At 33.0% G+C, this 22,635-nt stretch overlaps 1 protein-coding gene across 1 annotated transcript in view; it reads right to left on the bottom strand.

Moving 5' to 3' along the window:
* The window catches only part of wus (TM2 and DnaJ domain-containing protein wurst), a 40,269-nt gene extending 17,634 nt beyond the window's left edge, over nucleotides 1-22,635 (bottom strand). Inside the window, exon 1 of the mRNA XM_072537956.1 lies at nucleotides 22,134-22,635. Coding sequence (XP_072394057.1) covers nucleotides 22,134-22,475 — 342 coding nt within the window. The 5' untranslated portion in view covers nucleotides 22,476-22,635. The remainder of the gene's footprint in view (nucleotides 1-22,133) is intronic.

Here is a 22,635-nt window from a genome sequence, read left to right as displayed (position 1 = left end):
ATCTCTGGGTAAAAACACAAGTCTCCTTTGATCTTGTTGCAAAAACACTCGCATGTTATTTGTCAATTGGAGTGTCTTTACCCAATGCCGCCACAAATTGGATGATGTTAGACATGCGTTTAGTTCGTCCGCAGCAGTTAATTGGGAAATAATTATTAAATAAGGAAGAGTCGGACAATAGAATTATGACTCCACCAAAAATGTTTTTGATTGTCACGAATATCTTTCTGTCCAGTCCCTGTAATGACCTGTTGTGAGCCAATTCATCATGTGGTACATTCATCCAAAACGATTAATTTGCATACCTATAAAATCTTCGCCATTGAATTATTTTTGGCAGTGTTGATCAGTTCTTCTGCGATTGGTGCTCTTTTCAAACCGTCTGTTTTATTTTGTTCTGGTTCTGTTAATCCTATCACGTGCAAACACACTACCAGTGTTACCAAGATCACTTACATGTTCAACAGTTTTCTTTTGATTAAATCGGTAGAAATCACAATTCTCGAATGTTCGATCGCCATTATCACTGACGAAAAACGATCATGCAATCCCGCTAATAGTAGCAAACCTATCCACTTGTCAATTTTAAAACCAGGGTCACTCAATTTTTATCTGTTTTTAACTATTTCTTCTTCTTTTTATATAGACATGACTCTGTCTGTTTTTCAATGTGCCTGCAGTAAGTTGTCGTTCCATCGTTTTCGTGGTCTTCCTACTGATCGTCTTCTTATTGGGGAACCGTCTCTTGCCGTCTTTACTACTCTATTTGTTGTCATTCAGCTTATATCATCGTTCCATTCTACTCTTCTATTTCTTACCCAGTTCTTGATGTTCTCCACCTTGCATCTACGTCGTATATCTGTACTTCTAGCTCTGTCCCATAGTGTCTTACCATCAATTTTTCCAAGTGCTTTCATCTCTGCTGTTTCTAACATCTTTTTTGTCCTCTTTGTATCAGGTCTTGTTTCTGCCGCGTATGTCAATATTGGTCTGATGAGTGTTTTGTAAATTCTGTCTTTCGTTTCTTTCCCAGTATTTGTATTTCTTCATATTGTTTCATTCAGGCAGCCCGCGTCTCTGTTTGCTTTATTTACTTAATTCTCCACTTCCGTTTCAAGCTTTCCGTAGCTAGATAATGTGATGCCTAGATATTTAAACCCCATCATTTGTTCTATTATCTGACCTTCCAGCTCCAATTAAGATCTTAGTAAATTTGTTGTTGTAACCATGCATTTTGTCTTTTTTGGGGAAATTAACATGTTAAATTTTCTGGCGGTTATATTAAATTGGTGCAGCATACGTTGTAAATCATCTTCACTTTGAGAGAGTAGTATTGCATCGTCTGCATAGCAGATTATTTTAAGTTGTTTTTCTCCCATTTGGTATCCTTTTTTAGTTCTTACTTTTTTTATTATTTCATCCATAATCAGGTCGAACAATAGAGGACTCAGGGAATCTCTCTGTCTTATATCATTGCTAGCTTCAATAGGATCCGTTGGTTCTTCTTCTACTTTTACTTTTATTGTGTTGTTTTGGTATATATTTTCGATCGTTTTGATTATTCCTAGAGATATCTCCCTTGCGTACAGTAAGTGGATAACGTCTTTTAATTTGACCCGGTCAAATGCCTTTGTCTACGAACCCTACGTCCCTATTTGGTTCACATAACTTGCCATTGTACTGCAATCTTCCAATCGCATTAAAATTAGACTTCTCAATAAACTGATTTTTCTCACGCACCTTATTGACGTTGATGACCTGAGTCATCAAACAACTTTTATAAAGCGTCCCAAATTTCTTTCTGAGTTTTTGCCTGTTTTATATGTATATATAACGATGTATCTAGCAAAAGAACTAACTTAGCTTAAGCTTTTTCTTGTTTGTCTACTTCGGTTTCAGTTCCGTCTAAACACGTGGACAAACCTTCTAGAACACGATAATTGTAGACTTCGAAAGCCTAATTATAATATCGTTTATCTATTTACCGACGGAAAAAATGGTCCTTATGGTCCATTGGTCCATTATTGGTCGAAAAAAAACTTATAAATGAAACGAACCAGTTGAGTATACAGTTAAGACGAACTTTATTTTGTTCCAAAAGTGAGTGAAATAGACAGTTTACATTGTTCCAATCTAAACTTCCTGTAAATGACATATGGCGCCGCTAAAATTTTGTTTAGTTAATGCATGAAAACGAAAGGAAGAAGGGGGAAAACGAAAAAAAAACGGTTTACCAAGAATGTGAACGCCATAGAAAAAAATATTTTAAATAAAAAATGTAGCTAAGATAATTTTGAACAATAGCATTTTTTGTGTGGAATAAACCGTTTTCTCGGAAACAACGATTAAAGCGATCGACGATTTTGAATGTCAGTTACCCGTGCGAAATCAATGCTTAATAAAATTTGTATCAGCTCGACTATAAAAATTCAAAATCGCCGAACGCTTTGAGCGTTGTTTCGGAGACAACGGATCATTGTACACAAAAAGTGTTAATAAAATTTTTTTTTTCAAAATTATCTCAGCCACATTTTCTATTTTAAACATTTTTTCTGCGGCGTACAGATTCTTAATAAATCGATTTTTTGAGTTTTTACCCCCATACGAGTGGGGGTTTAGGGGGAAGCCTGGAGGTTAAAGTGGTAAACTTTTTTGCATCTTTTTTGAAGTCTTAAAATTAATATTCTCGGCAAAATTTAGCTTGTTCGTGTGATTTTTAGGGGTAAAATCTCTGAGGACTGGACTATTAGTGGATTAAGCTAAAAAAATGTTACCTATAAGTTAAAGAGGACCGTTAAAACTTAAATTATAGAGGCCTCTTAAACTTAACGGATATATTATAGAATACACCCTATTATAAAGTTATAAATAATGATATTCCGGCTTACCACTCTGTAATATACCTAACCTACTACACTGCAAGTAAATGTTCATTAACCCAGTTCAATTCTAAACAGCTAACGATGGATGTTGTCGTTTTCTTTAATTATAGGTGTATAGAGTTTGCTAGTATTATTAAATAATTGGATATTAACGTGATATCTTGGGAGTCAAATTAATATAGGTACTTTATTTTCACTTGTGAAGTAAGAAAGTATAATATGCAAATGTTCTATTGGGACGTGCAGTCGCTTGATCTACTTATCAATAACGGTGATCATAATTAAATGCAAATATATATAGAAACTGAAACAACTATTAAAAGAAAAGAAATATTGCTGGACTACAGTTTTATACTGCATAAAAACTTTCAACGTTCTGCGATTCCAAGCACCATTTTCATAACTTTTATTAACATTTATGGTTTGTGATATATATATATATATATATATATATATATATATATATATATATATATATATATATATATATATATATATATATATATTGATTTATAGTATCAGCAATCGGTCAGAAAATAAAACTCTATTTGTTCAGTCTCAATATTTCGTCACGATTTTGTGACTTCTTCAGGAGAAAACTGTAAATTTATTAGAATAATTAATGATTATATGTAAACAAAATGAATATTTTAATACTTACAACTATAAGAATGAAATTAATACTTAAATTTTCATATATACATATACATATAATCATTAATTATTCTAATAAATATACAGTTTTCTCCTGAAGAAGTCACAAAATCGTGACGAAATATTGAGACTGAACAAATAGAGTTTTATTTCCTGACCGATTGCTGATACTATAAATCAATATTTAAAACAGTACGGTCGAAAAAATAATTTGAAATATATATATATATATATATATATATATATATATATATATATATATATATATATATATATATATATATAATATATATAATATATATATAATATATATAATATATATATAATATATATAATATATATAATATATATATATATATATACGGAAAGAAAAAATTTATTACTGTAGCCATTTCTGAGAAACAGTGGCTATGCTAACTTTACGGTACAGTTAGCATAGCTATATTTCGCAAGGAAAAGGGGTACAGGGCCCATCTTAGCGGCATATTTTATTGCTTATTATTTGCTGATTGGTATACTAACCAATCCCCAAAATCTACCCCATCATACCCTGACTCAAAACACACCCCGGAAAACCGAAGCTTTGAATCCAAACAATGGTTATGCTGACTTATGAGTAATTACTACTCACCCAATTAAACCAGACAATGCAAATGATCTCAGGTACGATTAGACCCATAGCGAACTATTGGCTTCCCATTCTAAGTCACATTTCACCGCCGCAACTGCGATGAAGACATTCTCTTCTCAGAGAATATCGAAAAATCGAGGCTAACCATTAACTACCCATCCACCATGATAAGCTTGATATATAAATAAACCGACTGTACTCCAGATATCATTCATTGTTAAGAGCTAGTTCCTTACATCAGGTACATTTCAACCTCACCAACGCTTGGAGGATGAATACAATAAATCGACTTAACGCGTTTGAAATGTGGACATTTAGCAGATTGTTAAGGATTCCATGGGTAGATAGAATCACAAATACAGAAGTGTTAGAAGAAGGAGAATAGGCAGAGAGAGGGAAATGGAAAATACAATAAAAGAAAGGAAATTGCAATATCTCAGACATGTGATGAGAGGCGAAAGATACAACATCTTGAGACTCATAATTCAAGGAAAAGTAGAGGGTAGGAGAAGCGTAGGAAGAAGACGCGTTTCCTGGTTGAAGAACCTGAGAGAGTGGTTTGGTTGTAGCTCAAGGCAATTGTTCAGAGCAGCTGCCTCGAAGGTCGGAATAGCCATGATGATTGCCAACCTTCGTCGCGGAGATTGCACTTAAAGAAGAACGCTTGGAGAAGACAATAGGAGAGCGACTCGCCATAGGAAGCATACCAAATGGCCTGTATCGATCAGAAATCGTCAGGCTTTGAACTAACCCGCAATATATGGACAACGCTAAACAGAATAAGAACAAGCAGCGGTAGATGTGCTGACAGCTTATATAGATGGGGAAAAGCCCTTATTCCTGAGTGTGACTGTGGTGCGCAACGACAGACCGTCCGTCACATTGTTGAAGAATGCCCCCGAAGGCGATTCCCTGGAGTTTTTGATGAGTTCCTGAATGCGACCGAAAATGTTTTATATTATATTAATAATACATTAGATGTTCGTTTGTAATACTCCATGTAACGTTTAATATTGATTTTTAATTATGTATTCTTATTGTATGCCATACGATAAATAAACTCGCGCTACTATGACTACAGCCTAATGTAACATCCAAGTTTTGACAAGGCATGAATTACCTGCATTGACTGCTGTCGTGAGAAACGTAGTGATTGGTGGGAGAAATGGATAAAAATATTACAATTTTTTCATACAAATTTCAAAAATTAACTTTCTTCTCGTCCGGGAAAAGGTTTCTTGGTGCTTGTTTTTCAAAGTTATTTTATTGCAAAATCCTTGAGTACCGCAACCACCAATATTATATTGTGTCTCTATTGCACTAACACCGAGTATACGTAGATTTTACCTAGTAAATTTGTAGCTGGCGTGTGAAATTATCTATTAAATTGTTTCATTTTCTATGTTTTTATATTTTTAAATTATTTACTGAATAAAAATCTTTCAAAAATATATATTTAATATTAATTCTTTATATATATATATATATATATATATTCATTTTATCTTTATACTAAATTAATTTAAATAACTTATAATGTTACCTAAAGTTAAATTTAAAATCTAATTGATTTAATAAATTGTTGGAAGTGCTTTCTCATGATCTTTCTAGTTCTTTACACTTTAAAATAAATCTTAATGTTTTTTACTTAAGTCTTTATAATAACTTTTTTATATACATGTATGTTTATCACATGTTCTTTTGCTGTGCTAATTTTGTTAAATTGCAAACTATACCAAGTTTCAATTAATTGATTTATACAACTTTACTCTAAATGTCCAGTTTCGTAAGCTTTTTCATATTTTTAACATCTTTGACTGCTACATGTCTTTGTAAGGTAATACACTTTTATTGTACCTTCTCTATGGATGTTTGGTTTTATATTGTTCTTTTTAGATAAACTGATGATGCTTTCTGAGCAGAAAGCGAAACGTCTTCAATAAATAGATGAAGTAGCCACCTTCTTTGTCTTTTATTTCTCCACTTTGACCGATAAACCCACCACTCTTCTAGTGTACCTTAGTTTATATATATATATATATATATATATATATATATATATATATATATATATATATATATTGTGACGATTGGGGTTTATAGAAAATAATTTATAAATTATATACTACATAATATTAGATATAAAAAAGTATTTGATTATTTTAAATAAGTTATATACTAGAGAATTTTATAAAAATTATTTATGTGAGGGCATTTTAAGAAATTAGCATATAATAATTGTAAAAAGTTGTATTTTAGTAGTTATGATTTTGTAGATTTGTTTAAGTGAGCCATGTGACTAGGCAACACACTATACCCTCCATTCCTAAGTGTCATTTTAAGAATTTTACGAATATAAAGTGGGGTTATAATAATATATTGTTTGAAATGTGTATTTTATTAAATTAGAGTGTTAGTTACTAATTTGAATGTTTATTCTGATCTGAAAAGCCTAAATGTCAACAAAATTATTAATAGAAAAGAATGGAATTCTCTGGATCACCGGAGATGGCCATGTTTGCGAAATGGTTTGTTCCAGAAAATTCAGACATGTATTAAATAGAACTAAATAGAACATGATATCTGACGAGATGGTTCTAGAATATCCAAAAGATATAAATACCAGTGATTTGGATTCAAGATGGAAGTTTTAGTCAGAAGTCAGGCCAGTTTATTATGAAAGTTAGTAGAAGATAGACACAATTAATTAGTGAAGTCAATTGTTCACAGTTTTAGTAAGTCAGTCAAGCAGTTTAATAAGAAATATGCAAGTTAGTTGGAGATAGTCCAATTGTTTAATATAGTGAGTTAAATGAAGATTAAAAATTATGCATATATTTAATGCACATTTATAATTATACACAAATAATTATTGAAGACTATAAAAGTATATTAGAAGAATATTGGATGGACATTGGAAGGAATTAAAATTATATTATGATTGGAGATTAGTATAAATCAACTTATAATAATTGGATATTGGTATATTGAAAAGAAGAATAAATATAAATGCTGTTTGCTGGTGGTGTATAAATGCTGGTGAAGAAAACTATATCTTAAATTGGTAGAAGCTGATAATTGGAAAAAGTAATTTCACAAAAACAAGGATAACCGAAGTACGAAGACATTCAGTGGTGATTAGAATCTATATAGTGGAAAACAGTTCATTTAGGCATTCAGTGAAAGAAAGGTACAAAATTTTGTTAATATAATTTAGTTAGTGTCATAACAATTTCAATTTAGAAGATAGTTTGTTTAAATTTTACATTGTCTATAGAATTTAATTAGTTTTATAAGAATATCAATTTAAAGATAGTTTATTTTAAATTTACATTGGCTAGGTTAGATATATATGTGTGTTTCATAATAGTTATAATAAAGATAGTTTAAAAAAGTACTCACAAGCTAATTCTTTGAGAACCGCGATAAAAACCCTATATTATTAAAAATACTCATTGCTCATCATTCAAACAAACAACACATCATAACAATATATATATATATATATATATATATATATATATATATATATATATATATATATATATAAAACTTAGAGCTAAGATTAATATTATTATAAAAATTAATATTAAACTCACCAGTCTTCCGGGTTGAACCGCGTCGATATCCATTTTGCCGAGCTTTCGACATCCTCTCTGATGTCTTCTTCAGGGCTTCCGAGGTCTCAGTCTCCCGAGCCCCCAGACACTACTACACTCACTAGTCACTTCTAGTTCACTCACTAGTTCACTACTGAACTAGAAGTGACTAGTGAGTGTAGTAGTGTCTGGGGGCTTGGGAGACTGAGACCTCGGAAGCCCTGAAGAAGACATCAGAGAGGATGTCGAAAGCTCGGCAAAATGGATATCGACGCGGTTCAACCCGGAAGACTGGTGAGTTTAATATTAATTTTTATAATAATATTAATCTTAGCTCTAAGTTTAATTGTACTAACCGCGGAAATCTTTCCGAACATATATATATATATATATATCTAATAGAAACTAGACAGTTAATATGGTATGGACACGTACAGAGGATGGACGACAACAGATGGCCAAAAAGAGCTATGGAATACAATCCAAGTAATAGAAGGAAACGAGGAAGACCAGCCAAGTCTTGGATACAAGGTGTTATGGAAACCATGAAAGATAGAGCCATTGATGAAGACACCTGGAGAGATAGAAAAAGATGGCGATCGAAATGCGGGAAGCGGCAGAAGCTGTAGGATCCCCGCTTATATATATATATATATATATATATATATATATATATATATATATATATATATATATAAGTGGAAAATATTACATTTTAAAGCGAATTTAATAAATAAACAATGATTTGCTTATTCTGCTGATCGTAGCGTAAGGCTTACTTGTCCGATCCAGTCTGATTTCGAGTATTATTTTCATTCTGACGCAATAACTCAAAAAAAAATATTCTTTTTCCTTCTTGTATGTAGGCTATAAAGCCTGTTTCTTCTCCAATATTAGCCTCCTAAATAGTCTATTTATCGCACCACCTTTTTCTTGGTATGCCAATATTTCTTCGTCCATTTGGTGACTTATCTCGTGCTATTCGTACTATACTATCATCTTCTATTCTACTAATGTGTTCGTTCCACTACTGTTTCTGTTTTATCACCCATTCATTTATTTCTTCTATATTGCATGTTCTTATTATGTTTTCGCTTCTCTCCCTAACAGACTTTTCCCTGATATTCGTCAAAGTATTTTCATCTCTGTTGTTTCTAGTAGTCGTCTCGTTTTAGATGTGTCAGGTCTTGTCTCCGCCGTGTATGTTAATATAGGTCTAATTGCTGCTTTATAGATTCCTGTTTTTGTGTCTTGTCTTAGGTGTTTGTTCTTCCAGATTGCGTCATTAAGAGATCCGCCGCTTTACTTGCTTTTAAGCTTTGGTGTCGTACTTCTTCTTCAACATCTCCGTAACTAGTTATATCTATCCCCAGATATATAAGCCTTGCTTCCTGCTTTATTATTCTCCCATCATTTCGATTTTACATCATAGTGGGTATTTAGATGTTGTCATACATTTGGTTTTTTCTGCTGATATTATTATATTGTATTTCCTGGCTGTTGTATTGAAGATGTGTGTTAATCTTTGAAATTCGTCTTCTGTCTCGGCAATTAATGCAGTGTCGTCTACATAACATAATATTTGAATTTCTTTGTTCCCCATTCCGTATATACTGTGTTAGTTTTCCATTTATCTTTGACTGTATTCGATTATGGAAGTAGATGTTTTCGATGGTTTGTATAATATTAATTGGTGTTTCTTTTATACAGTAGGTGTAATCGAGAGTAGATCGAGAGCCTTTGTCAGGTCTATAAAACATAGATATGCTGATTTATTGTACTCGATGGCCTTTTCCAGTACAATTAGTACAAATACGGCGTCTTTGCCGTATCAGGATCTTCCTGATCTGAATCCTTGTTCATCTGATAAAGGTGTTAGTTTATTGATTTTATTGGTTAGGACTTTTGTGTTAAGCTTAAGTGCGGTGTTAAGTAGATTTATACCTCTATAAATGTTGGGGTCTTCTTTACCTCCTTTTTTGAACATTCTTATCATTATGCTGTGTCTCCATGCGTCTGGTATCTAGCAGTGCAATATTAGTTTTTGTATAAGTTTTGTCATCTCTAGGGTTATACTTTCTCCTCCGTATTTTAGAAGCTCGTTGGTTATTCCGTCTGATCCTGGTGACTATTTTTGAGTGAATTTATGGCTATATCTACTTCTTGAAAACTGATTTCTATTTCGTGTCTTAATTCAGGTACGTTACTGTGTTGATTATCATTTTCCTTTCCTTTAAACAGTTCCGTCAGGTATCTTTCCCATTCGTTTGCTGGTATGCCTTCAATTATGTCATTTCTTTTCGTTGGTTTCTTATGAATCTCCATATTTGTTTTTGTGTACCGTAGAAGTCGCTTTCCATCCTTTTTGTAAACTGTTCCCAGTGTTGATTTTTTGTTACTCTTACCAACTGCTTTGTTTTATTTCGTGTTCTTCTATAGGTGTCTCGGGATTCTGGAGTATTTGATGTTTTGTACTTCGTGTAGGCCTCTCGCTTTTCTTTACATTTCTCTTTTATTTATTTTCTGAACCATGGTGTATTGTTGTTGTTTCTTTTGTTCAGTATGACTTTGCGTTTTCCTAGAGCTTCTGTACACCTATACGGTGTAGAGGCCTGGACTCTCAAGCAGAACAATATAAAAAATATTGAAAGTTTCGAGATGTGGTGCTACCGTCGAATGCTGAAGATAAGTTGGGTTGAAAGAGTTACAAATTTTGTAGTAATGCGAAGAATAGGAAAAGACCCAGAAATTTTGTCAACGATCAAACGAAGAAATCTCGAATATTTGGGTCACGTGATGAGAGGACATAAATACATATTACTTCAAAATATAATGCAAGGAAAAATAGAAGGAAAACGGAATCCAGGCCATAGAAGAATGTCATGGCTGCGTAATTTGAGAGAGTGGTTTGGCTGTACCACTAATGAACTCTTTAGGTCAGCTGTAAACAAGGTCAGGATAGCCTTGATGATTTCCAATCTCTGATAGGAGTGGCACAAGAAGAAGAAGAGCTTCTGTTGCTGCTTCTTCAATGTTGTTTTTAATTTTCTCCCAGCTCGCGTTTATATCTTCGATGTCTTGCTAGCCTCCTTTGGTACATTTCTCTTGTAGAATCGTTCCACGGTGATTCTACATTGAATTTTTTCTCGGTGATTTCCTGTAGAAAATGTTTTGGTGTTATTTTTATTCATATATTTGCTAGTACTACTTTCTGTTCACTCCCTGCGTCTGCTGAGTTTAAAGTTCGGAGATCCAGAATCCGCTTTGGATGGATTTTTGTATTAGTGACTATAAAATCAATCATATATTTGTGCCTCCTGGAGTTTTCACATGTATATTTATACTGGAGCTTATGGTCGAAAAATGTATGATTGATTCTCAGTTCGTTAAAAGCACAGAGATTAGACATAAGTTCTCCATTGGCGTTGACATGGATTTCATTAAATCTTTGTTTTACTCCTGGAACTATTTGATTTCCGATTCGTGCTTTAAAGTCAACCATAAGAATTAAGGGTTCTTCATGCGGTATTTCATTCAGGATGGTTTGCAATTGTAGTATGTGGTAATTTTTGGGGATTAGTCAATGTACTAATTTTATTTAATTAGTAATAAAATATGTCGTCAGGATCGGTCCTGAAACCCTTTTTATTGCCGAAATATACATAACTATGGCTATCTGAAAAAATATGTCCAAGAGATAATCAGTTAACTTGAAGAAAACGTAATTTTTAATATGTATTGGGAAATTTGACAGATATAATAAATGAAAACCGATTTCCAAGTTCTATATTTAAAATACAACTTTTATATAAAATATGATTGCTGTATCATATAATAAAATATTGATTGAATCGAATATGATTTAAATGTCTTTTACTTACGCTTTTGTTGTTTTATTGTATACGTGGGATTTTATTACTTACTTTATTATTTCTGTGGTAAAATGTATAAGTAGTGTGGCAAGTACTTGTCGAATAAAATTATTATTGGAGTTGTTTTAGAAAATTTTAAAATACTATGTAAAACTAATTTTTGTTCCAAGAAGTAGTTCTTTTATATAAATTCTTAAACTACAGGAAAAATATTATCTATTGATATATCACACACACGCAATTTGTACAAATCCCATTTCCAAGTGACCAATGTGTTCCATGTGTTTTCCAATGGATCAGTGGGACCCACATATCTGAAAATCAAACCGGTCGCATTTCTTAATGGAGCGGTACCTCTCTGACCCCTAAGCTATAACCAACCACCCCTCCCCATCACAGGACATAACGAATGAGGAGGCTTTTGTACTAAGCGTTACTTTGGATGCCCTGGGTAATGGGACATCCTCTGTCTATGACTGATTGAATTTATTATTAGACTTGATTTTGGACTTATGTACCAAAAGTGTGTTCCGGACAGATGTCTGGATTTTTGTGTGCTCTGTCACTCAGTCGCCGAATCGGCAAAATAAATTTTGTTCTCCTCGCCGGCTGAGTTCCCAAAAGGTCTGGCCACCGAGCTCACACTTGTCGCACGTAATCTCAATGCTCAAATTGTGCCTTTATTGTGCCCTAGAATTCACTTGATGTTGTTGCATCGTTGGCTTAACTGCTATAACAGAGGGCTGTTAGTAAAGGTTAAGATGAAATAATACAAGAAAGAAAGCAATGTGTGCCTAGGTGTTTAGGATAGGAGTATACGGCCATTACACACCCCGTGTATATATTTTTTGGTTTTTATATTTTGCAATATAACTGGTTAGTGAAATAAAACAACTAAATAAAAGAAATAAGCTAATATAGGTATTTTTTTCTTTGTTACTGCGTACGTTAGACTATCGCATGGCTATCTCATTCTTTATTAATTTTCTGGGTTATCTCTAAATCCTGCTAGCTGCTGCCTGAGCCATCTATGTATCGTCCTTACGTTTTCGTCAAAGTCAGTCAACTCTCTTAATAATCTGCTCGGGTGATTCCTAAGGTTGTGAATATCTCGTGTGCTGTTTCATCCATTTTTCTCTGGATTCTCTTTTGTTGTGAATTTCTAAATACTTATCCTAATGGGACGTACTTAGGAATATTCAGAGCTTCTCTTATCATGAAGTTCTGGATGGTCTGTATACTTTTTCTGTTGGTTTTATAAGTATGTCCCCATGCTGCTAAGGCGTATGTTAGTGTATTCAAAATTATGCAGTTTGCCATCCTAATCTTTGTTTTAAATTTTAGTTTACTCTTTTGACCTATTAGTGATGAGAGTTGACTCCTGAGTGCTTTAGCTTTGTTGAATGTTTGTTTTATGTGCTCTGTGAAGGTCAGCTTTTTATCCAACGTTATGCCTAGATATTTGGCTTGGTTTGACCATTCGATTAGGATATGGAATAGGAATAGTACCCCATTTGATCCGTCTTTTCTTTTTTGGTACGTGACGGCATTTCTTTATCTATTTTATCTATAAAGCCGTCAGTACACCTTATCGTGAAAGATTTGCGTGGATAAGAATAGATATATAGAGATAGTTGTGTGGATAGAATCAACAGTTGGCTAATTTTTATTCAATTTTTTCATTAATCCGTCGTAATGCTGTAGTCTGCTGCATTTCATTTTATAACGAATAATGTAATATGGTAGATGTTACAATCTCAGGAAATTTGACAAGAAATTAATCTTAAAGAGGTGAGTTTTCTACAGCTGGAGCAGTTTTTTGCATCCCAATTTCCAGCGGTTTCTGTCGAATGGACATCTTTTGTCCATGACCGTCTTGTTCTACCTCGTTTTTTATTTGTAGGTCGAGTCCATGTTTCCATCTTTTTTGTTCACCTATTTTCAGGTATTTTCTGCAGATGTACATACCAGATTAGTATTTTGGCTTTAGTTGTGTCTATTAAGTCTAGATCAATTTCCATTTCTCTCCGAAATTTCGGAAGGAACTTCATTCCTCACCCTATCAAGTCTACACTTTTTCACCGGCAACATCGTCTTCAATAGTTTATTTCCAATCCTCTGTAGGTAAATTTTCTTTCTCATCTTTTTTTTTGCCCATTTAATAGTTCACTAAAGTGTCTTTTCCATATATACACATCACTGATTTTTTTTCTTCTTCTTCTTCTTCTTCCTCTTTATAAACAATTCTGCTTGTTCATTGGCGGATTAATACCTCTATGGAAGGTTGTCACTCCATCTTTTGCGCGGTCGTCCGATACTTCTTCTGCCTATTGGTGACATATCTCTTGGTATTTTGACGACACGGTTCTCCTCCATTCTGCTTATGTTTTTATTCCATTCTATTTTTCTATTTTGTGTCCATTTATTTATACACTGTACGTTACATTTTCTACTAATGTCTCCACTTCTCTTTCGATCTCTCTGTGCGTAACAGAGTATTTTGATTTCTTTGTTTCTCATTCTGTATCCTTTTCCTTTGTTAACGTTTTTGATGATTTCATCCATGATCAAATTGAAGAGCATGGGGCTCAATGAATCCTCTTGTCTTATTCTGTCTATTTCTATTGGTTCTGTAAGTTGTCCATCTATTCTGACTTCCATTTTGTTGTTTTGGTAGATGTTTTCGATAGTTTTTATAATATTTAGGGGAACTTCTCTATTATACAGAAGATGGATTACATCTTTGAATCTTACTCTGTCAAACGTTTTCTTTAGGTCAATCAGACACAGAAATTCTGGTCTATTATACTCTAGTAATTTCTCAGTAATTTGCTTTATAACGAATATTGCATCTGTACACGATCTTCCACTATAAAAACCCTGTTTTTAATCTGTGAAACTTATCCAATGATTTATTAGCACTTGTAAAATTTTAGTTGTGATTTTTGTGTGATAAAACGACCGTATTTCTTTTTTCTGAAATCTTTCCTCTATTTCCTATATTATTTTCTCGTTATATTGTCAAATAGTTGGTCTACATACTCGACCCATTATTTTTATTTGATCTTTGTAACTCTAATTCATATCATCAATATTATTTGTTATTGCCAATTTCTTTTCTTCTAAAATTTTAAGGTATTCTTTATTTTCCTGTTCTTCCAAACCTATTCCCAGTATCATGCCTTTCCAGCCACTTTTAAATACGAAACAATATCATGTGTAAAAGGCTTATCAGGAAATTTCAAAAGGATACGAAACAAATATATAACATTCAAAACAACCAACAACACTGAAATCTATTCTTTCCAAAACCAATACCACTTACTTAATATCAGAATAAACGAGCATAAAACATATATCAAGAACAGAGAGTTCTACAAATCAGAGATATACAAAAATGATTAGGACAACGAGCACATAGTGAAATGGAAAGATGCGCCATGAAAAAAACTAACAGTTAAAAGAACAAAAAACAAAGAAGTAGTCCTCATCTTACTAATTGAAGAAAAATGTGTAGCGAACACATCAACAGAATGTAGCAGATTCTAGTTACCAATACTGAAAGAAGAAGTAAATTATAAAAATATACTTTTACGAGTTAATAGCAGACTCAAAATATGCCTAATGTCTACAAGATCGAAATCAAGTATGCTTACTGTCAAATTTATGTCCACTCAGTGCCAATTTATAAACATTGTGTGTGTATAGTGGTTAAATTTGTTAATAATAAATGTTTTAAGAATTTTTTTGATAACGATTTACCTATTGGAAATTGAAATGTCAATTTCAAACTATTTTTTATGAAGATACAAACATAAAAAAAATTGGTTTTCACAATTTTCTTCTGTAATGCTAAAATTACCATTTACTCGTTTTGACCCAGTTATCAGTAATAAAAAAAATCTTTAAACAAAATCTTGTACGCCTCTGCCAACCTTGAACTCCAATATATAGTTTGTTTAGTAATTATTGCAAAAAGGTATAAGATTTATGACAAGAACAAATATATTTTTATACTTTAATGACGAATGAGCTTTTAGAATTATGTAAAAATAATATTTTAAAGCTAAAAATATAGAGTTTTGGGAAATACAAATTGATAATATAAGAAACAAGAAAGGCATAGAAATCAACGACCTAATTGCTATTACACAAATAAAACAACAATATTATGCAAGGTATCTACAACTTAAAACAAAAAATAGTCAGTGTAAATTGCCAGAAAATTACAATTAATTATAAACAACTCCAAATTAGAAAATGTGAAAGTAAAAAGGTCCCAAAGAAATAAAAAATTGTAAGCTAGCGACAGCAAAATAAATAAAAATATCGCATAATTCACTCATCCCAGATAACTCCGATATCAAAAATACGGAGCCACAGTATATTGCTTTATAAAGAATCTTTAGCAATATACTGTAACTGAGCTCTTCAGGCACTATTTTCGTATTATCGAGCCCTAGATGGTCTAGTCTTTACAAAATGGGAGAGTAGAATATAGATATACGGACTTAATTTCCAATATATATGATCAAGCAAGAACATCCATCAAAATAGTTAAACAAACGGAGCCCATTAAGATACGGCGAGGAGTCAGACAGGGTGACACTATACCACCCAAACTATTTAATTAAGCTTTGGAAGATGTTATGAGGAAATTACAATGGGAAAAACGGGGTATTAACATAAATGGCCAATACTTGAATCACTTGAGATATGCAGACGACATTGTATTAATAACAGATAAAAGGGAAGAATTACAAAATATGATGGATGAATTAAATAGCGAATCAACAAAAATGGGTCTACAAATGAATTATAATAAAACGAAAATTATGACCAACCAACCAAAAGAAATAATAATTACAATTGCACAAACAACTATAGAACGAATAAAGGAATATGTATATTTGGGATAACTACTTAAATTAAATCAAGAAAATCAGACCGGAGAAATAAAGAGAAGGATACGGTTGGCTTGGGTATCCTTCGGAAAACTTTCCTATATACTACAAAATAGAAAATACCCCCAATATTTAAAAACAAGAGTCTTCAACCAATGTATACTTCCTGTTCTCATCTACGGTTCTCAAACTTGGACGTTTACAAAGAAAAACATGGAAAAAATAGCAAAGACCCAAAGAGCCATGGAAAGGCAAATGCTGAATATCAGGCTATCAGACAAGAAAAGAAATACTTGGATCCGCAACAAAACAAAGGTGACCGATGTAATAACGCAGACAGCAAAACTTAAGTGGAAGTTCGCTGGACATACCATAAGACAGAAAGACGACAGATGGAATAAGATGATTAGATTATACACTGGAGACCATATAGTTACAAACGTAAAAGAGGAAGGCCACAAATGAGATGGTCAGATGACTTGAAGAAACACGCAGGCCCGAAGTGGATACAAACTGCCTACAATAGAGAGACGTGGAAGAAGGAAGAGGAGGCCTATGTCCAAAATTGGACAGCAAGGGCTGTATAGATATATAGATAGAGATGGTCTGGTATGCTGGAGTATATCTTAAAAATGTTCTTACACATCTTGACGTCGCGGGTAATATCGCTTTTTACGTGGTGTTTGAGATAATATGTCGCTAAGACACTGATGTTTCTATCTGATGGATATTCGGAATGAAGCCAGTAGTAGAAAGAATAATAGGTATTATTTGAGTATTTTCTCTTTAGTTTTAAATCAACGATTTTTTCGTATTTAACCTGCATATTATTGTTATTGGGTATCATCCCATTAGTAAGTATTGTTTGTCTCTACTTTATTAACTAGTAGAAGATCCTGTTTATTAACTCTCCCTGGTTGATATATAAGCATAGTTCAGCCCCAGTATAGCTTACAGTTATGGCAGTTTTTTAGCCATCTCTTGATGAAGTATTTTTCCTAGTGAGTAGCGCCGTTCTTTAAATTCTTCGTCTTCTTACGGTACCTATCCGTTTTGTAAGTTGGCAATCAGCATAGCTATCCTAACTTTACATGCAGCTATTCGGAATAGTCCGGTTGTAAACGTATTGAATTACTTCCTTAGGTTTTGAAGCCAATATATTCTTCTTCTCCCTGGTCCTCTCTTTCCAAATACATTGTCCTGAAGAATGAGTTGCAATAAGCTATATTTGTATTCATTTCTCATAGCATGGCCAGGATATTCTAATTTGCGCTCTTCGATTGCGTTACTGATCTTGCATTCCTTGTCCATTCTACGTAGGACCTCAATATTAGTCACACAATCTACCCATGAAATTCGTAAGATGCGCCTGTAACACCACATCTCGAAGGCCTCGAGCTTTCCTAAAGAAGCTTCAGAGAGCGTCCATGCCTCTACTCCATAATAATGTAGAAAATACATTGTATCTGATGATAAAGATTTTTGTACTACTTTACGAACGCTGATCTTGCTTTCCTTATGCGTTGTTTTATTTCAGTAGAGTGGTCCCATTGACTGTTTATGTTAGTACCAAGATATGTGTAGCTGTTGACACTGTCAATTGGATGTTGGTTTACCAAAAGATGTGTATTTATATTTCGCGCTTGCTAGCTACCATCTTCTTTGTTTTGTTCCTATTGAGATCCAGTCCATATTCTCGACTTATATCTGATATGCGCGAAATTATTGCTCAGCATATCTAATGTTTTTTAGACTCACTCCATTAACTAAGACGCCTTCCTGTAGTTGTCCCAGTGCTTGCTCGAAGATACGCTCTGAGTACATGTTAAATAGCACTGGAGACAGAATGCATCCTTGTCTCACTCCTCTATCTATGGAGACTGTCTCTGTCAACTGGTCACCCACTTTAATGTTGGCAGTTTGGTTGTAATATAAATTATATAAGTCTCATCCAAGCCCGCTTCTTTCGAGATGGATATGATCTTGTCATGTTTTACTCTATCAAATGCCTTTTTGTAGTCGATAAAATAAATATATACATCACAGTTGACATCCCTGCACCTCTGGATTCGCACTTGTATAGCAAATAGAGTCCAGCAAATTGTGTCCATGACACTTGTTCTTTACTTCTTCTTCATGTGCCTTGTCCGTTCCGAACGTTGGCAATCAACATGGCTATTCTGACTTTGTTTACGGCAGATCTGAATAGTTCAGCAGATGACAATCCGAACCATTGCCGCAAGTTTTGGAGCCACGAATGTCTTCTCCTCCCTGGACCCCTTCTGCTGTCTATTTTCCCTTGAACGATCAGTTGTTCTTTACATTTTTTATATATTCTGTTATGTATCACTTTTAAAAACGTTTTAAGTAAGTAGCTCATTAGGCTAATTATTCTGTAGTCTTCGCATGTTTTGGTATTCAATTTTTTTTTTTTGATAGTTACGAAAGTCAACTTTAACCAGCTTTGGGGGATATTTCCAGTTATATATATGTATATATATATATATATATATATATATATATATATATATATATATATATATATTGTTAAATATAGTCGTTATCCATTTTACTCCTTGTTCATCCATAAGTTTCAGGAATTCTGTATAAAATTTATCAGGCCCTACAGCTTTACCATCTTTAGTTTTTCTAATAGTTGCCGTGACTTCTTTAATGGTAATCGGGGGGTCCTGTTTGGCAATATATGTCTTCAACGGCAATCTGCCTTTCATCTGCAAATGTTACTTCCACATATTTTTTCTTAGTGTCTAGTCTCTCTTCCCCACTCAGTAGTGGATTACCTTGGTTGTCTGCCACTCTTCTAGGCTTGTATAAGCCTGCAGCTTCTTTAACTTTTTTGTGCATATTGAATGAATCGTTTTTCTGTTCTAATAGCTGTATTTCGCACATTGTTCTCTAAGCTGTGTGTCCTTAGCCATTCTGATTTCTTTTTTGATCTTTTTGTCTATTCTTTTGTATAATGTATTGTCCTGATTTTTGACCTTTCGCCTCTCTTCTATCATATCTAGAATATCATTTGTCATACAGGATTTTTTTTTTAATTTTTGGTGGTTTGAGGAATTTTTCTGGTATGTCTTGTGAAACTCTATGCAATTTTTCAAGCTCCTGGTCTATTAAATCCGTTTGAATAACGGTATTTAAATGGCTATCTTTAAATTCAGTTACAAAAAATGCCTGGGAGCCACCGGTAAGATATTGTGCCAAATTACTTGTTGCGTAATTTGGCCCATTTATAGTACAGTATAGTATATTTACAGGGAATAAGCAAAAAAAGACCCTGTGATAAATCCAGGTATTTGAAAATTTTTTTAGTTATTAGAGGCCTATATAAAGAAAACTTGTACGTTTAAAATTACGATTGGTAAAAGTTTTATTTATCTGTTGCTTCGAAAATGTAATAATTTTGCTTTATTTTGCAGTTTTCGAAGCAACATATAAATTTTACAACTTTTACCAATCGCAATTTTATTTATTGGTCTTAAGGTTGGTCTTAAGGTGTTTATTGATTATTAAGGTCTCTGGTATAAACAAATAGAATAACTTTTAAACTTATTGATGCATCGATCTGAAATTTTAAGGGTTTGTTAAGGTTCACAATATCCAACTTTGGCCGCAATAACAAATATCTAGGTTGATTTTTACAAAAGTTATAAACAAATAACAATTTTGCAGCTTTATAAGCAACTAATTAATTTTACAAATTTTAGCAATCGCCATTAAAACGCTTTCTTTACGTTTTAAAAGATAAAGTTTTGTAATTTTTTTTTATATATATATATAATAGCTTTTGAGCAGTAATCAAAAAATCGAAAAAATTGCACTTTCTACACTAAATTGTTAATAATTAAAAAAGATGCCAAATATCTGCAGAAAACCTATAAGTTTTCGTTATATAGGCCTATAATAACTAATTCGGGGTCTTTTTTGCTGATTTTTCTGTACTAAAAAAGGTAATTAGACTTCTGGAAGAACATCACGAACATCTTTGCACAGAATAAGTATAAGAAGATCAAATTTCAATAAAGTATTGCAAGCGAGCCTATAGGTCTTTTAAGTAACGTATGTCCCTAAAGTTTTTGGAAAATTTTAGATTTAAAAGTATTATTGGTAGGAAGCATTGGATCAAGTTGCCATTGGAAAACAAAGTTAGTAAACAACGAGTATAGAGAACCAATTAGGTAAGTATTTGCGAAATGTTGGCCGAAGATATAATATTTCACGAATGACTGTAAGTAGAACAATTTCTAGAAATAATTTAAAACGATATAAGAGAAAAAAATCCTAAGTACACACCAGCACAGTTAGAAAAAATTCCTAGATGTTGCCGTGCGGTGAGACGTATTCATTTTCCTGGTAAAATTCTCATTATTGATGATGAAAAGTATTTTACTTAATCCAATTCCGAAATGAAGAACAACGACGGATTTTATACACACAATGTACAAGATGGACCGGATGAAGTTAGGTGTAAGGGAAAAGTGAATACTGACAATTACGTTGAAAGATGTCTTACAAAGCTTGTTCAATTTATAAATACTCACCACCCCAATAATGAAATCATAGTTTGGCTCTACCTAGCGTCATTCCGTTACACCAGGAGAACGACAGATTGGTTAACTGCTCAAAATACAAATTTTCTTCCCGCGACAACCCTCCAAATGTGCCTCATGTGAGGCCTATAGAAGAGTTTTGGGCTGTTTTGGGTCGAATGGTGTATAATAATGGCTGGGAAACCCAAAATGAAGATCAGCTAAGTCGAAGAATTTTGCAAAAATTTCGTGAGATCGACTTAGAAACAGTCCAAAGGCTTATTGCACATGCAAGACCAAATTTACGTGCCATCGAAGATCACGGACCTTTTTCTGTTCTATAAAAATACATTATAAACCTTATATGTAGACTTAATTTCCTGTACTTAATTAATAAAATAAACTTAATTTAAAATTAGAAAATACGTTTTTATTTTTTCCGAAAACTTTAGACACATGCGTTACTATCGTTTTATATTCACGTCTAAGTTCCAATCTAGTCTTTTAAACAAGTTTTTCTAATAAGTGTTTGGTTAAATAGCTAGCCTGTCGTAGTATTAAATAATTACATGTTTTATGTCCCTGTCTGCCTTCTTGGTTTATTGATAGAAAATTTTTATTTAATTGGTCTACGGAGGGTGTTGCCATATTTTAATACACTTTTTATATCTATGTAGGTATATATAGTCGGTTACTATTCAACTAAGATATTCTCAAATTTTATAAATTCTACTATTGACATTATCTGAAATTCGTCAGCTTTTCGAATACAATCCTTTATAGAAGTAATGACAACTTTTGCACTAAAATTACGTGAGTTTATTAAAATACCAGAAATTAACTTATCTAGAAGTATGCAAAAGAGTCTTGCGACGTGTATGTCATAATAATTATCTATTAAATTGTGTAACCTAGTTATTGTCAAAATTTACCGAAATAAAAATAACCGTTTGTAAATTTCCAGTTTAAATCAATTAAATAAAAATACAGTATTTCCATAATGTATATTCGCTAATTTAAAGATAAATAAATAATACATACCTTCCGGTTTCTTCTCATCCTCTCTCCCAGTTCTCCCAAAAACTTGGGATCGTCATTACAATCCCGGACATATCGCGGGATTTTCGTAATATCAGCTAGCCATCCCAATCCATATCCTCCAAAGGTACTCCAGGTTAGAAAGGCATGTGCATCTCTCTCCAAATAAAACAAGTGCAGCCCGAAAATTCCACCGAAAAACCACCACACGTAGGCCCACACGACACTTTTCTTCGCCCTATTTACCTCATTGTTTCTCATATTTAAATACGAACTAAGCTTGTTTGCAATACCACGTAATGCTTGATAAGAAACAATGCCACACTCGTTATCGGTATATCGCATAATGAGTTAGAATTTGTAATTAAAAGTTTGAACATAAAATTTATCCCTTATTGATTTTTTTTCTACGTTTTATTACTTGCACGAAAAAGATGTACTGTCATTATTTTACTGGGTTTACTAAGTTCATTGAACGCGAGAATACACTGACTGAGTCAAGAAA

The sequence above is a fragment of the Diabrotica undecimpunctata genome, chromosome 7 (assembly GCF_040954645.1).
Source record: "Diabrotica undecimpunctata isolate CICGRU chromosome 7, icDiaUnde3, whole genome shotgun sequence".
In the NCBI taxonomy this organism is placed as follows: Eukaryota; Metazoa; Arthropoda; class Insecta; order Coleoptera; family Chrysomelidae; genus Diabrotica; species Diabrotica undecimpunctata.
Note: the sequence above shows the minus strand (reverse complement) of the source record. Positions and strands in the feature narration are given on the sequence as shown.